The sequence below is a fragment of the Hyla sarda genome, unplaced genomic scaffold (genome assembly GCF_029499605.1).
Source record: "Hyla sarda isolate aHylSar1 unplaced genomic scaffold, aHylSar1.hap1 scaffold_1795, whole genome shotgun sequence".
Lineage (NCBI taxonomy): Eukaryota > Metazoa > Chordata > Amphibia > Anura > Hylidae > Hyla > Hyla sarda.
Genome location: NW_026608440.1, coordinates 23,111 through 40,201, shown reverse-complemented (window position 1 = coordinate 40,201; position 17,091 = coordinate 23,111). Strand labels below are relative to the sequence as shown.

At 43.0% G+C, this 17,091-nt stretch overlaps 1 protein-coding gene across 2 annotated transcripts; it reads left to right on the top strand.

The window, feature by feature from the left end:
* The first annotated feature begins 9,201 nt into the window (after positions 1-9,201).
* LOC130313952 (uncharacterized) lies at positions 9,202-15,139 on the top strand. 2 transcript variants are annotated; one of them, XM_056552681.1, is made up of 4 exons: positions 9,202-9,407; positions 10,486-10,549; positions 11,349-11,412; positions 12,196-15,139. In XM_056552681.1, the coding sequence occupies exons 1-4, from the start codon at positions 9,347-9,349 to the stop codon at positions 12,529-12,531; spliced, it is 525 nt and encodes a 174-aa protein (XP_056408656.1). In that variant the 5' UTR covers positions 9,202-9,346; the 3' UTR covers positions 12,532-15,139. The 2 variants fall into 2 exon arrangements, with proteins under 2 accessions (XP_056408656.1, XP_056408655.1); XM_056552680.1 differs by lacking the exons at positions 9,202-9,407; positions 10,486-10,549 and having other exon boundaries at positions 11,281-11,412.
* Positions 15,140-17,091: the final 1,952 nt, after the last annotated feature.

The following is a 17,091-nucleotide window of genomic DNA, read 5'->3' as shown; positions in this document are numbered from 1 at the left end:
TACATATACTGTATACCCATACATATACTGTATACCCATACATAATTACACCCATATATATATATATATATATATATATATATGCACCCACACATACATACCCACCCATATATATATATATATATATATATACATATATACCCATACATATATACCCATACATACCCACACACATATATACCCATACCCACACACATATATACCCATACCCACATATATACCCATACCCACATATATACCCATACCCACATATATACCCATACATATATACCCATACATATATACCCATACATATATACATATTTACCTATATACCCATACACCTATACATATATACCCATACATATACTGTATACCTATACATGTATACCCATACATATACTGTACAGTATATGTATGGGTATACATGTATAGGTATACAGTATATGTATGGGTATACATGTATGGGTATACAGTATATGTATGGGTATATATGTATAGGTGTATGGGTATATAGGTAAATATGTATATATGTATGGGTATATATGTGGGTATGGGTATATATGTGGGTATGGGTATATATGTGGGTATGGGTATATATGTGTGTGGGTATTGGTATATATGTGTGTGGGTATGGGTATATATGTGTGTGGGTATGGGTATATATGTGTGTAGGTATGTATGGGTATATATGTATGGGTATATATGTGTATATATATATATGGGTGGGTATGTATGTGTGGGTGCATATATATATATATATGGGTGTATTTATGTATGGGTATACAGTATATGTATGGGTATACAGTATATGTATGGGTATACATGTATGGGTATACAGTATATGTATGGGTATATATGTATAGGTGTATGGGTATATAGGTACATATGTATGGGTATATATGTGGGTATGGGTATATATGTGGGTATGGGTATATATGTGTATGGGTATACAGTATATGTAAGGGTGAATGTATGTATGGGTATATATGTATGGGTATACAGTATATGTATGGGTATATATGTATAGGTGTATGGGTATATATGTATATATATATATATATATATATATATATATATGGGTGGGTATGTATGTGTGGGTGTGTATGGGTATGTATGTGTGGGTGTGTATGGGTATGTATGTGTGGGTGTGTATGGGTATGTATGTGTGGGTGTGTATGGGTATGTATGTGTGGGTATATATATATATATATATATATATATGGATATATGGATATATATATATATATATATATATGGGTATATATATATGTGTGTGTGTGTGTGTATGTATTGCTTACTGACATGATAAAAACATTCTTGAGACCAATAAACATATGCTTCATTATATTCATCATCAGTAATTTTAGTAGACACATGAATAACTGTTTCTAAACAACAACTCCCATGATAAGGGTTGTATTTTAGGAACAGGTTGCCTTCTGCTGTTGCAAATCTTTAGGCTCAACATGTTTTTTAAATTCCAACTCCCATCATTCCCACACAGGAAATGGGGGTTGTTTTTTATCAAAAGTTGGAGCATCCACATTAAAAAAACGTTCTCCACAGGGGTGAGTGCCATGCATGTAGTAACTTTTTTTTTAGTTTTTATTTCAGATACGTGTGAAGGGCTACAACTTTTTATAAAACGTGTTGTAATTTTTTATTTTTGTGTAATAAATTTACATTATAAGGCTTAGTAGTGGAAACTGTCTTGTAGACAGAATCCATTACTAAGTCAGGGCTTAGCTTTAGCGCCAAAACCAGCTAGCGCTATCCCCCCCCCCATTATTACCCTGGTACCCACCGCCACAGGGGTGCTAGGAAGAGCCGGTACCAACAGGTCTGGAGAATCAAAAATGGCGCTCCTGGGCCTAGGTGGTAACAGGCTGGCATTATTTAGGCTGGGGAGGGCCAGTAACAATGGTCCTCACCCACCCTGGTAACGTCAGGCTGTTGCTGTTTGGTTGGTATCTGGCTGAGAATGAAAATATGGTGAACTGCACACGTTTTTTTTTTTTTCCCCATCTTGGTAATTATTTTTGACAAACAACGTGTGTGTCACCATTTTTTCAGTCTCTGCCAGATAGCAAACAAACAGCAAGAGCCTGACATTACCAGAGTGGACGAGGACCATTGTTACTGGCCCTCCCCAGACTAAAAAACACCAGCCTGTTAACAACTAGGCCCAGGATCACCATTTTGGATGCTCTGGGCCTGTTGGTACCGGCTCTTCCCGGTACCTCGTTTTAGGTTGTGAACTTGGTAATAATTGGAGGTTACCGCTTCCTGGTTATTTATTTTTTAGCACAAACGCTAATCCCTGCGTTTGTAATAGACTACATCTATACGATTGGTTCCACTACTAAACCGTATAATATAAATTATTAAAAAAAAAATTATAACATTTTAGAGAAATAAGCACTCCCCTCCATTTTATTGTTTTTATACCAAAATAAAGACTGTTGAGACCCAATTAGCTCCGAGCAGGCTATAACTACCCCTCCCCCTTACTACAATAATTAATTAAATAATAACTGACACAACAACAATTCAACTTTTCCGTGGGTGGGGATCGGCCAAAGCTTTATTTATAAAATTACTTATATAAATAACAATTTAACTGTAACAAAGACACCGATTGGCTTCTTGCCAACCCGAGAGGTGCTGCCACACTGTCCTGTGTGGAGGTCTACCCCGGGTTGACCCCGCTTTCACCGTCTTCTTACCGCCACGGAGGAGACCAGTTAGCCCTACACTGGGCTCCGACCCCCACCCAAGAGATACTGGATAGCCAACACCTGGGGCCAACTCAGCCCCCCGAACACACCCAACACATTTCCTCTCCAGGAAAGTCGCCCAACACATTTCCTCTCCAGGAAATTCGCCCAACACATAACCTCTCCAGGAAATCCGAGGTACCTGCCGCCAGGTCCTATGTTTTTGCATTTTATTTTTATTTTTTATTTTTTTATTTTTTTTGTATTCACTATAACTCTTGTGTGAACTCATTTCTCAGACTCGCCCATACACCGAAGAGTGCCGCAGCACTTGCACCACCTTGCGGAAAGCCGCTCGCAAAACAAAAACACATGTGGGAAACATCAAACTGGGCGAAAATAGCAACGCAACATGCAGATCGCCCGCGCCCCACGCGCTGCGCTACCCTCTACGGAAACTGAGCCCTCTCCGCCGACACCGACACAAAAAGAGAGCGAATCCCAAACTCACAACACCCCCTCCTACAAAGAGAAGCCAAAACCCAAAACAGACAATCGAGGGCGGGGAGCATAAAAGAAAAAGGGGGGGGAGGCCCCCACCGCAGTCCAGTCAACAATAGGACGACAATCGGAAAAAACTGTCATTCGAGGACCCTCATGCAGCACAAGCTGTGTGTCCCAGATCGCCTAAGCAATCTCAGACCGACGGACCTGAAAACGCACAAAATAGGCACCCAAAAAACACATCAGACACCCAAGTGTCATGGAAGGAGACGAGGAGAAAGAAAGTGCCCCATCCACCTAGCCCCGAAAAAAGCCAGCGCAAAACCTCGGATCAGAAAAAACGACGCAAAAGCGACAACCAAAAATCCGACCCACAGCCGCCACCAAGCGACCCAAAAACTGATAGGAAAAAACGGTCGCCGACAGCAAGGCCACCCGCTCACGGGCCCAGCCCCTAGGTATACACCAACATCCCACCAACCGCAAAGCAGAAAAGAAAATAGGAAGTCAAACAGCAGAACCTTGTAGGTACAAAAAACAAAACCCCTATCCACAGACACATTTGGAACCTTCGGGACCCTCATTGGCTGTAGACATCCCGGCCTCCACACCAACCCCAACTACTCGCAAGCGCCTCACCGTGAGTGCGACCAAGTCGCAGGAGCCACTAAAGCGGACCAAGAAATACACCAATCTCCACGATGACCCACAGGCCGAAAATTTAACCACAACTGTATCACTCAGTCCTACCCCGGGACCCGAACCCGAGGTGGTCTCCCATTCCACAGCCACATGAGCAAACCTTCCGACTCCACCCGAGGGAGCAACCTCCGGAACCACTGCCAGAGAACGGGACAAAGCGTCAACACCCAATACCGACCCCAGGGAGTACAGCCGCAAAATAAACCTTATCTCCAAACAGCGAAGCACTAGGTGCAACAAGCCGAGCGCAGGAAGAAAGCCGAAAGAAAGAAATAATAACAGTGACAACGCCCCAAATGTCAGACCGACAAAACGCCCCCGATCACTCAAATCACACCCAAAAAAGAAAAGCATCACCAAATTATAGCGCAATCAAGCACAGGGGCCACGCCAACCCACACAGTACCGTTACAATCCTAGAACATGAACTGCCGAAGCAAGCACCCAAATTCCCACAACCAACACCAAAGGAAAAAGCGCAAACAAAAAACCCAAGCATGGCAGAAACCCACTGACTACCAAGACACCCAGTAGTAAACCACCCTGCAGCACCACTGGAAAACCAAAACACCACACCAACAACCAACCAAACCAGCCACACCCGGGAACAGAGCGAGCTCCCCATGAGCTGCAACGGGGGACTGAAAGCAGGCCTGTCCACTGCATCACGCCTGAAAAAACCCCAACCAACCGGAACGTCAGCCCTTAGTGCACCAGGGGCACATATGCGGGGGCACAGATACCACACACCCTCGGCGGCCAGAGACAACCTGCAGGAAAAAACTCTGCCCTGAACCACATTCCACGTGGAACATTCAGTAAACCAGCAAGGACCGGAACCGGGGCACATAGCGAGCCCTGAAGAAACCAAAACAGAGAAAACGCAATTACTCCCTGACCATAGGAAAGCAGCAAACCAACGCCAACAAGGCATGCGGAAGACATGCTAATCTCCTCAAAATCGTTCCAATTTTAACATACATGCTGCCGAAGCGAGCACAAAATATGGACGCTTCACAAATCTGTGTAGAGCACAGGAGAATCACCCTCCGCAATACCACCACGAACAGAAGAAACCACACAGGCAAGACAAACGGAGACACAAGCAAAACCTACCCCTAGAGACTCAAGCGAAACCTACCCTCCGCCACATCAGCCAAAGCACCCAGCACGACATACAGGAGTCCCATGCCTACATGAGATTGGGCGAAACAGGAAAAAACAGCAGACAAATATACTAGGACAATGGAGCAGCGGAGAGAGACTACAACTTAAGATGGAGAGATAAACCAAACAAAGGGGGAGAAAACCCAAAGAAACAAAACCGTGACTGGGTGGCAGCCACCGATTCAGGAAAAGGAACATGCCTACGGGAGCTAAGTCAGCAAAACCCCGGCCACCTAGAGCGTAAGGCCAAAAGACCACACACCCAAGCGCGCACCGCAAAAAATAATACCCTACCAAAGCACCCCGTCAAGAAGAGACGTACCCAACTCACAACCAGAGACCAACACAGATATACACCCATATCCGAGACCCAAACTCAACAAACACACGGGAACAAAAGGACGAACACTACACAGACGTAGCCATAATCACACAAACCAGGGAAGGGGCAAAGCCCCACATCAGAACACTCACCAATTCCAGAAAATGGAGAAGTACAACAGAGGGAGGAACCACTTCACCACCGCCGCAGGCGTGGGACAAGGCACACTGGAGACCGCCGGGTCGCGGGCACTCGGCCGCCGCCCGGAACGGCGCCGGAAACCACGCCGGGAAAACAGCAGTAGAGGACTCCGAGGGAGAACCCTGCGGGAAGAACCGAAACACCTACTCCCCGCAGGTGAACAGAAGGCCCAAAAAACACCGCCTGTGCCGCCCCCCAGGACCAGAGCGAGAGCGGCGACAAATACGTCTATGCCCCCATCCGGCCCCAGAGGGGGGAAGAGCAACACGAAATCAGGGGAGCACTCCCTACCCCTCCACGGGGGGCATTGGAGAGGCAGGAGGAAGGAGGACAGCAGCGGCAGCAGTGGGGGAAGGGGGGGGGGTTGGGAACTCTGGGCAGAGAGGTGATGGTGAGGCGTGGGGGGTCGCAGTGGCTGCAAGAACCATGGGGAGCACTGGAAGAGCACGAGGAAAAAGGGGGGGGGGCAGCAGCAGCAGTGGGCAGGGGGGAGTGCTAGTGTGGTGGGGGTAAGGAGCCGGGCAAAGGAGTGGGGACGGTATGAGGGCTCATATAGTTGGCGTTTTGATCTGAAGCTGTCCGCAGTACCATTGTCGTTTCGATCAGAGTTTGAGATCGCTGTTTTTCATATTTACGGTATAAAAAGGGGTCAAAAATACGCTATTTTGGACTGTGAAATGTATTTATTCAATTATTACTTATTTATGTATTTTATTCATTAATTAATAAATTTGTAATGTTTTTTTTTATTTTTATTTTTTTATAGTATACACGTACGCCATAGACGGAGCGCCTTAAATGACTATATTTATTTATTAATTTTTTTAATTAATTAATTAATTTATTTTTTTATACTACGGACATGTAGGCACGCGGCGATACCACACATGTGTATGTTGTTGTAATATACAGTATTTTATGTATTATTATTTTATTTATAGATTTTAATTTTTTATCATTACTATTATGATATTTTTATTTTCTTTTCTTTTTTTTTTTTTATTATTATTAATTTTTATTTTTTATTTATTTATTTTATAATGGGGAAAAGGGGGGTGATCAAACGTGTAAAATTGCAAGGGTTAAAAGATCTTTATTAACTTAACTATTCAAATACTTCAACAGTTTTTTTTTTTTTTTTTTGCAATGCTATAGCTCCCCTAGGAGCTATAACACTGCACACACTGAACCTGACACCGATCACTTGCCATGTAGTAACATGGCAATGATTGGTGTTATCAATGATTGATTGCTCAAGCCTGAATTTCAGGCTTGGAGCAATCAATTGAGGAGCGGACACGCAGGAGGCAGGTGAGTGACCCTCCTGCTGCGTCCCAGCTGATCGGGACATCGCGATTTTATCGCGATGGTCCCGATCAGCCCGCTGAGCAGCCGGGATGCGTTCAATTACATTTTCAGACGCGGCGATGACTTTGATCGCCGCGTCTGAAAAGGTGATGCCGGACATCTGCCAGATCGGCGATGTCTGGCATTATCAGGGGTCCTGGTCGCTAATAGCAACTGGGACCCAACAGCTATAATGCGCGCTCACAATGTGAGCGCGGATTATAGCTGGGGACGCGCAAATGGACGTTAATAAACGTCCATTTGCGCAAACGTTAAAGGGGGTTAAAACAGCAGCAGCCACCCAGGGGCCGCCACCTCCAGAGCGGAGGGGACAAACAGGCGGGAGGGGAGGGGGTTATGGTAAGGACCGCAACAGGGGGGGGGGAGGCAGACGAAGGGGACCGCAAAAGGGGGGGAAAAAGAGACGGACGGGGCAAGTAGGTAATCAGAGCCTGCTCCAGGAGCACCCCGGAGAGAGGGATCAAAGTACAGGCAGGGGAGAGGGCAAAAGAACGGGACAGGGCTCAAAGGGATTACAGTGGGAAAGGAGGGCAGGACTGATAAGAGGTCCGCCAGCCTCCAGAACCCGCCAAGGGTGCAACAGGAGGGGAGGCCAGCTCAGCCACAAGGGAGCATGCCAGCCCTCACCCTCCTGCTCCATCCAGGCCACAAATAAGGGGCAGACACATACCAGCCAGCAGTCAAAACTCCGGGTCCTGGGCAGATTGAGGGGGGAAGGGAGGCACCACAGCTATAAATACCCAGGGGAGGGCCCCTGAAAGCCCGGGAAACTATTAGACCCCTGATTGGTGCACTCCTTCCCCCCCACCCATGGGACATACCACTATAGTTAGCAACAAGTTTTTACAGGCGGGGGAGGGGGCTAAAAAACATTGCCTGTATATTTCTTAACCCCTTAACTGCTCACCAGTCAGGGGGCAAGCTAGTTATGCACAGCTTGCCCCTCCAGGAGAGCCAGCTACATAGGCAACTGAATGCAAAATTGTATTCCTCACAATTAATGAATCTGAAAATAAAACATAATAATTTAATTGTGTAACATGGTATTCAAAATACATATTAACAGGGTAGAGGTGGCGCTATATGGTGTGGTTCACATATATCAGGTATCCTGCATAGGTGGTCTCACCCTAAATATTGACACAACTGATTGAATAACTTATGAAAACTCGGCATAAATTGTATTGACTCATGCGTCCATTGTTTCTTGCCAATGGACAGGTGAAAGCAGAAAGTTGTGTTACCCTGTCATAAGCCCTCCATCATGTCCACCCATCTGGCATTAACCTCCCTGGCGGTATGATTCTTTCTGGAAATTTGTACCAAAAGCGGTACAATTTTTTGCACTGAATCTCACATCTCCCCCCCGCCCATTTCACATCTCCCCCATCACATTCCCCCTCCCTTGTCACATTCCCCCTCTCCCTTGTCACATCCCCCCGTCACATTCTCCCCCCTCCTTGTCACATTCTTCCCCCCTTGTCACATTCTTCCCCCCTTGTGACATTCCCCCCTTGTCACATCCCCCCCCCTTGTCACATCCCCCCCTTGTCACATTCCCCCCCTGTCACATTCCCCCCCTTGTCACATTCCCCCCCTTGTCACATTCCCCCCGTCACATTCCCCCCCTGTCACATTCCCCCCCTTGTCACATTCCCCCCCTTGTCACATTCTCCCCCTTCATGTTACATTCCCCTCCCCCTGTCAAATCCCCCCTTGTCACATCCCCCCCTTCATGTCACATTCCCCCTCCCCTGTCACATTCCCCCCTCTTGTCACATTCCCCCCCTTGTCACATTCCCCCCTGTCACATTTACCCCCCCCCCTTCATGTCACATTCCCCCCCCCCTTTGTCACATCCCCCCCTTCATGTCACATTCCCCCCCCCCTTGTCACATTCCCCCCTCTTGTCACATTCCCCCCCCTTGTCACATTCCCCCTGTCACATTTCCCCCCCCCCCTTCATGTCACATTCCCCCCCTCCCTTGTCACATCCCCCCCTTCATGTCACATTCCCCTCCCCTGTCACATTCCCCCCTCTTGTCACATCCCCCCTTCATGTCACATTCCCCTCCCCTGTCACATTCCCCCCTCTTGTCACATTCCCCCCCCCCTTGTCACATTCCCCCCTGTCACATTCCCCCCCCTTCATGTCACATCCCCCCCCCCTTGTCACATCCCCCCCTCTGTCACATTCACCGCTTTGTCACATTCTTCCTATCCCCTCCTTGTCACCTTGTTCTGCAGCAGGATACACTGGGTTTGCCGGGCAGTTTTCAAACCTAGTGTATTTGCTGCAGAACAAGCCCTTTCCCCTTCAGCCAATCACAGGCTTTACACCACTGCGGCCTGTGATTGGCTGAAAAGTGAAAGGTCCTGTAAGATGAATAGAGCAGGGACCAGAGCGCACGGAGGGGAACGGCATCTGCAGGGACCGGGATTAGGTGAGCAAAAGGTTTTTTTATTTTACTACTTTTTCCTTTTACATTTAGCTCAGTGTTTTTCTGACAGGGTACCTCCAGCTGTTGTGAAACTACTACTCCCAGCATGCCCGGACCGCCTTTGGCTGTTCGGGCATGCTGAGAGTTGTAGTTTTGCAACAGCTGGAGGCCCCCTGGTAGGGAAACACTGACTTTTAGTATTTTTCTTTACCTGCTCTGGCCGGCCCCCGCAACGCGAGCCAACCAGAGCAGATAATCGCTAGTTTTCCCGGGGGGCCGCATCGCTATATCGCATTGCTTTTGCGATATATCGTGCAGCCCGGCCGGGAACTCTGTAATTCTACCCCGAGCGTGACTCGGGGTTACCGATTCTGGCAGGGAAAATTAACCCCGAGTCACGCTCGGGAATACCGCTCAGGAGGTTAAATTTAGATTCTTGATGAATGTGAACTGTCAAAAAGAAAAGATTGGTATCAGTTCTTGCATGATTTTACCCGCAAATCACGCCAGAGGGAAACTTTGCAGGACATCAATTTTGAGGCAGGATGGTTGGACATCTGAGAGGGCACCTGACAGGGTAACACATCTTTATGCGTTACCCTGTCCACTGTCTTGAAAAAATGGACACCAGATGCTATACTACTTATAATAAGTGGTCATCTGTTGTGGCGTCAATTGTGTCAATATTTATGCTTTAACCTATGTTCACTAGAGATGAGCGAACTTACAGTAAATTCGATTCGTCACGAACTTCTCGGCTCGGCAGTTGATGACTTTTCCTGCATAAATTAGTTCAGCTTTCAGGTGCTCCAGTGGTCTGGAAAAGGTGGATACAGTCCTAGGAGACTCTTTCCTAGGACTGTATCCACCTTTTCCAGCCCACCGGAGCACCTGAAGGCTGCCGAGCCGAGAAGTTTGTGACGAATCGAATTTACTGTAAGTTCGCTCATCTCTAATGTTCACCATAAGGTGTCTATGCATTCAATTTGGAACAAGTTGTGATACATAGATCAAAACCATAATTAGGAAAATGATGTATTGGTCTGTATGTCAAAGTGACATTTTCCTTTTCATTTTTCAGAAGACTCATCTACAGCTATCTTATTTGTGTTTATTGTCGACTACTCTACAGAACAGCTATACAGGTTGGCATTTAATAATACATACATAATTGTATTATGTAATATAAACTAAATGTACATAAACATTTTTTTTTGTTATAATCAATGTCTTAGCATTACATGTAGCTGGCACGGACGTCACTGTGCCAATGTAGTCTAAATAAAACGTAAAAATGACTTTAGTAGCTGTGCTGGAGTCCCTCTATTTTCTGCCCAATATACCCTGTCGTCACAGCCCTGCTGTATGAGTGATATTTAGTGGGGTGGGGGTGAGTACTGAGTTATTCAGGGGCGCACTGCTTTACTTGAGTCCTCCGCTGTGGAACTCTTTTACCCTTGCAGTGCTGTTACAATATTAACCAAGTTTCAAGCGGAATGAAGGTTTGCCAGTATGTGCCTCTTGCTGGAAAATGCAGATGGTGGTGTTATTGGACTAGGTTCAGGGACCAATGCCACGATTTGGCTGGACAGCGGTGATGTTGTGATCAGTGGAGCGTGCTCTCAGTTCTCAAGTGAGACGGTAATCGCTTCGTAATTGCATGTACTACTATGTGTATAATATTTTGGTATTGGTGTGTGCAGTCCTAGGCTACACACATTTATGGAAGCCACATCCCCATTTTCAAAAGCGATTAGTAGGGTTAACTTGTGATAAGTTGTCATTTGTTGTGTTATAAATTTTGTCTATTTAGGCTTAGTTCACCTATGGTGTCTATGTGTTACATTTTTTAAAACTGGGCAACATAGATCAAAAATCTAAGTAATAAAATGATGTTTAGTTCTGTGTGTCAATGTGACATTATCCTTTTTTGATTTTTTTCAGAAGACTCATCAACAGCTCTTTTCTTTTGCTTTATTGTCTACTACTTATCAGAGCCGCTTTTCAGGTTTGCATAAAAATTTTACATAAAGTTATGTAATACATAAATATAGTGTGGGTGATTTTAGAACAACTTGTCCTGATGTGAAGCTGAAGAGTGTCCCATGGCAACTGTTCAGATCGCTTCTTTCATCAAAAAAGCTATATGATTGTTTGCTTTGGGCAACCCAACAACCTTTAGATACATAAATGTATTTCCTCTTCATGCCACACAGAGGTAATAAAGGGGCAATGAAATAGTAGGGTGAAAATTAGTAGTAGATATAGTGGCGGATCAAGGTGAAATAATATGGCACAGTGGTTAAAATCATATGGGGTGGTGGTTTTAGTAGATTACTAAAAGGCTCTCAGATATTCTACTGTATTTAAGGGTTTTATAGTTATTTATAATCTTCATTTAGTACATGACACTACTCTATAATTTATAAAGATTTTTTTTGCCTCTATTCACAATAGGGAACATCTTCCACTAATGGACACTATTTTATTCCACGTGATTCTGCACCATTCTTAGATTATAGTGGATACTATCTTATGCCTCAGTTCAATAATGTAATGCTCCCGCACTAAAATTATTTAGAAAGCTTTGTAAAATTTTGGAAGGAGTTACATTACTGTACTAGTGAACTAACATATTAATCTTGTATTTATTATTTGAATGGTGCTTTTTCAATAAATATTATTTTTCAAATGTTCTCCTAGAAAATAGAAACATAATGTAATTTTAATATTTTTATATAGACATATTTAGTATTTATTTTAAAATCCATTATTCCATTTTCTTCTTTAGAAAATGCCGGGCTGCATTGTCAACGGTTGCAAGTCAAGGAGCGTAAAAGGCGACCATAATATCATCATGCATTCCTTCCCAAGAGAGAGGGATCGTATCATGGCATGGCTATTGGCTACAGATCAAGAGTTTCCCAAAATTGATGAACTGGTTGACCACATTCATCTCTCTAAAACGAACAATTATCGGCTCTGCTCAGCCCATTTTAAAACTACTGACTATACCTTTAATCCAAATTCAGGAAAACAGAGGCTCACCCCCTTTGCCGTTCCTAGTATTTTCCTACACGGGATATACAAGTTCAAGCTGCCGAGGCAGTTGAGGCTGAAATCCTGAATCCTCAAAAGAGGAAAAGATTGGATGAAGACGTAGCTTCAACCAATGGTTTAAAGCCAGGGGAAATGTGCCCAACCTGCCGAAATATTGTACCTCATGTTAACCCAACTGAAACGGAGCCACAAGCCTCAGAGATAACGAAAAAGGAAGCAGCAACTATATTTGACAGGAATTGGGGAACCGGAAATCAGTGTATACAAGTAAAACCTACAACTTTCTCTATAAAAATACAATGCAGAAGACTGGTTAAAAAAAAAATCTTGAGAAAAAAAAAATCAAGACAAAGCTTGGTATTTGGAAACCTGCCTTCGGAGCCATTGCAAGGTGCCAGTGTAATATTTTCGACTCCGAAAAAAAATATAGGACCAACTGGATCAGCAACTCTTAACAGTGTACCTGAGTTTCAAGAAAGTTGTAGAGCTAGACACGAACTACTACCTGCCACGCTTTTATCCGAATTGACAATTTCACCTATACAACCTATTGAAGACCCTGAAGTCACTGTTATTGTGGAGGAATCTACTCTGCATGCCCCTATATCTGTTTTAGAAGTAGATAAAAGTTTATCAACAATCACAACTCCAGTCTCAACAAATGAAAGTAGTTCAAGTGATGATGAGGGAGACTCAGTTCATTCAGATGATGAAGACTACGAAGAAGAGGACAGTCAGCATGTGCTGAGTGAAAAATTTGTAAATGTAAATGTACCACATCATGAAGAAAGAAAATTCATAGTTTATGAAAGCTGTTTGGACACATTACTATACAAGATGCCTTGTACCTCTAATCCACCCTGCAACAAAAAAATACTAAGAGTGTATAAAAAAACAAAGGGATCATATATTTCAGTCTTTGCTGAATTCGAGGCCAAACATTTAAAATGCATATGGCAGAGCCAGCCCCGATTGGGAAAGAAACCATTTGGAAATTTACAGTTAGCTACTGCTATCATTACTAGTGGAAACACTTACATCAAAATCCAACAGTTCCTAAAAATATTTAATATTTTGGGAATTAGCCAGGCTACTTACTACCGTATCCAAAAAATATATATATTTCCTGCAATTGAAAATTCTTGAACAATTAATCAAAAATTAGAAATGGAAAAAATATCACAACATGCAGTATGTGTTGCTGGAGATGGACAATGTGATTCACCCGGGCACAGTGCAAAATATTGCATATACACATTGATGGATGTAGAAACTAACAAAATATTGAATTTCAACATTCAACAAATCGGTATTGGTTTATCCTCTGTTGCCCTTGAAAAAATAGCGTGCAAGAATGCCTTGGAATTTCTACTGCAAAATAAAGTGGACATAGACATCATTTGCACTGACCGGCACGTATCCATCAGAAAAATGCTGCGTGAGGAATATAAAACAATTGGTCACCAGTTTGATGTCTGGCACTTAGCGAAATCTATTGGAAAAAAGCTACTTGCCGTCAGCAAAAAAAAACAAAAAACTGCCAAGATTTAGCAGAATGGATAGGACCAATTAAAAATCATTTATGGTGGAGTTCTAATACTTGTGAATGCAATCCAGATGAACTTGTAAACAGATGGAACTCTGTCTTGTACCATGTCACCAACGTTCATTTTTGGAAGGATGATAATGGTCAGGAATCATCTTGTCATCATGACCAACTCCCTGAGGACATTCAGTCCACCCGAAAATGGTTAAAAAAACAAAGTGCCTGTTATGTTGAACTTGGAAAAATTGTCATGGATACAAGACTACAAAAAGACCTTAGACATCTTAGCAACTTTTGTCACACTGGAGATCTGGAAGTGTTTCATAGTTCACTAACAAAATACAGGCCTAAAAGACTTCATTTTAGTACAGACAGGGTGTATGCTCGAACACAGCTTGCTGCTCTTGACCATAATTATAATGAATAGAGTGCAAGCAGTTGTTACAAGAGAGACTGAAACTAGCGGACCTTTAGGCACACCGAGGTACAATCTTGCCTATTCAAAAGCCCGGAAAGAGTGGTTTGTACGATCAGTGTATGAGCCAACCACTCAGGAATTCGTCTCGAAAATCATGCAGGATGTAATGGGACTTGCTGATGGAAACATTTCCATAGACTGGACCTCTCGCCGGTCAACAATGCCTTCTAATATAGCACCAATTGAAAAACCAGACAAACAATCAATGGTTGAAAAACACCACTCAAGATTTAAATTTTTTACTTGTTTGTTATGTGCTATATACTTGTTTATGTGCTATATTGTTTAACATGCATATTCATGTATATTTTCATGAGTAAAAAATACTTTTTTTTATTAATGGTTTATTATTATAGTGTTGTTTATTAAAAAATATTATTACTACTTGTTTTTGTGAAATGTTTTCATTACAGAAAATAAATTTTAATCATCAATTGTTAAAAAAAAACGTAAATCAAAAATATTCAGTTTCTAAGGAATTAATATTTTTTTTATATGCCATATAAGACTACCTTTAAACAAGGTAAAATTTTATAGAAAACCGGGGGTTATCTCATACGCCAGGTGCTGCAGCTGGCCGAGATACAAGGAGTATGGATTATCTATTTTTCAGTTGGTATGTATTTAAAATTTCTGCTTTATATAGCAACTGACAAAAAATATCTTCTCTACTTTGAATTGTTGCCATCTTGACTATTTATTCCACACACAATTCTTCACTGTTAAACATGCAAAACAAACACATTAGGATCCGCAATTATTTTACGTGGGCAACAGAGGGGTGTACATGGGTGACAAAGGGGTGTAGAGGAGTGTATATGGTTTATAGAGGGGTGTAGAGGAGTGTACATGGTTTATAGAGGGGTGTAGAGGAGTGTACATGGTTTATAGAGGGGTGTAGAGGAGTGTACATGGTTTATAGAGGGGTGTAGAGGAATGTACATGGGTAACAGAGGGGTGTAATTGGGTAACAGGGGTGTAGAGGAGTGTACATGGGTGACAGATGTGAATAGGGGATAGACATGATTGACGGGGAGGGGGAACATGTGTGACACTGAGGACAGGAGGATGAACATGGTGACACGGGTGTGGACGGGGGGGGGGGGGGGGTTGACAGTTGGGGTGGGTAGAGGGTGGACCTGGGTGACACCGCAGTGACGGTGGCACCGCAGGTATTACAGCTTCTTCACCATGGCTCCATTTTTGCCTCACTGGGCCGCAAGGGGGAGTGGGACACTGTGCGCAGTTCGCACGCAGGCTTCCCTTCCACCCTGCGCCGTCAGTCATCAGCGAGCATGCCAGGGCTGGAAATAAAAAAATCAACGGAAAAATAAACTCCAACAATGGGAAGTGTCAAATGGAATAGCAGTGTGCCGACCACGTTTGGGAAATGACTGGTGTAGACAGATTAAAATAGACAAAATAAAATAACCACCATAAAAATTTAAATAACTAATTAATATAATATAAATAACAAGATAAATAAACATAAAAAAATTGTAAACAATAAAAGTGCAATGTAAAACTGTAATAACATGAAAAGTGCAGAAAGTAAGTGTTATAGTGAATCAAACATCAGCAGCCATGTCACTTGCTGGGTATTCATCAGGCCAGTGGAATCCAATATATTGCCCGTCAGGATCTGGAAATTCAGACCTAATAAAATTGACGACACATGATGGTATTGGCTTTCGTCGTTTAGGCCCAAGGATTCCATGCGCAAAACAAGAGTAGGATCTATAAGCGGACTTGCGAATAACCCTACAAATAAAATAAGATTAAAATAGTGTAAAAATTATGAATAATTTACAGATATGTGGATTTAGATTCAAATTTCACAATCGTGGGGGAAGACTTATAAAGACCTACATCATGTTGTTACACTTACATGAGTTCATAAGGCTGTGGTGGAGCTAAAACCATGTGCTACCGTATCCCTGCCGTATGGTAAATCATTTCAATGAGCCGACCGGAGTGATCCTCAGTGAGGTTGGCTCATTTTTGTCCCGTATGCACTTTCAACCGTACCTAAAAAGGTGAAGTAAAACCATGGTCGACTATGGCTTTAGGTCTGTGGAAAAAGCGCATACAGGGCAAAAATGAGCCAACCATAATCGGCATTTCACTCCGGTCGGCTCATAGAAAGGAATTAACATATGGTTGCATATGGCAGGGATACGTGATCCCCCGGTTTTATCTCCCCCAGCCGTATACGCTAAAGTTTGTGTAAATGTACTTTGAGATTGGTAAATTATTTGCACACAAAAAAATAAATAAAAAATAAAATGAATTGTAATAGCAACTGCAATTATGTTCATGTAAACACAGAGAAATGCTGATATGCACATTTTTAATTTTTCAAGTTTTATGAAAAGGTCAAAAAAAGAGAGTAATATTTAAAAACATTAAAAAAAATGTTTCTAAAAAAGATATAAAAATTTATATACAATACAATATTATTACCTATTGCGATTTTTTAACAATTCTTTGGCACTTATCCATCCACTGAACTTTTTTCTTTAAATCTCAAGTTGACTAACTCCTCGTGTTGTAGAATACAAGTTAGTCCTTTATCAAAGTGGGGATTAAGAATATCCTCCTCC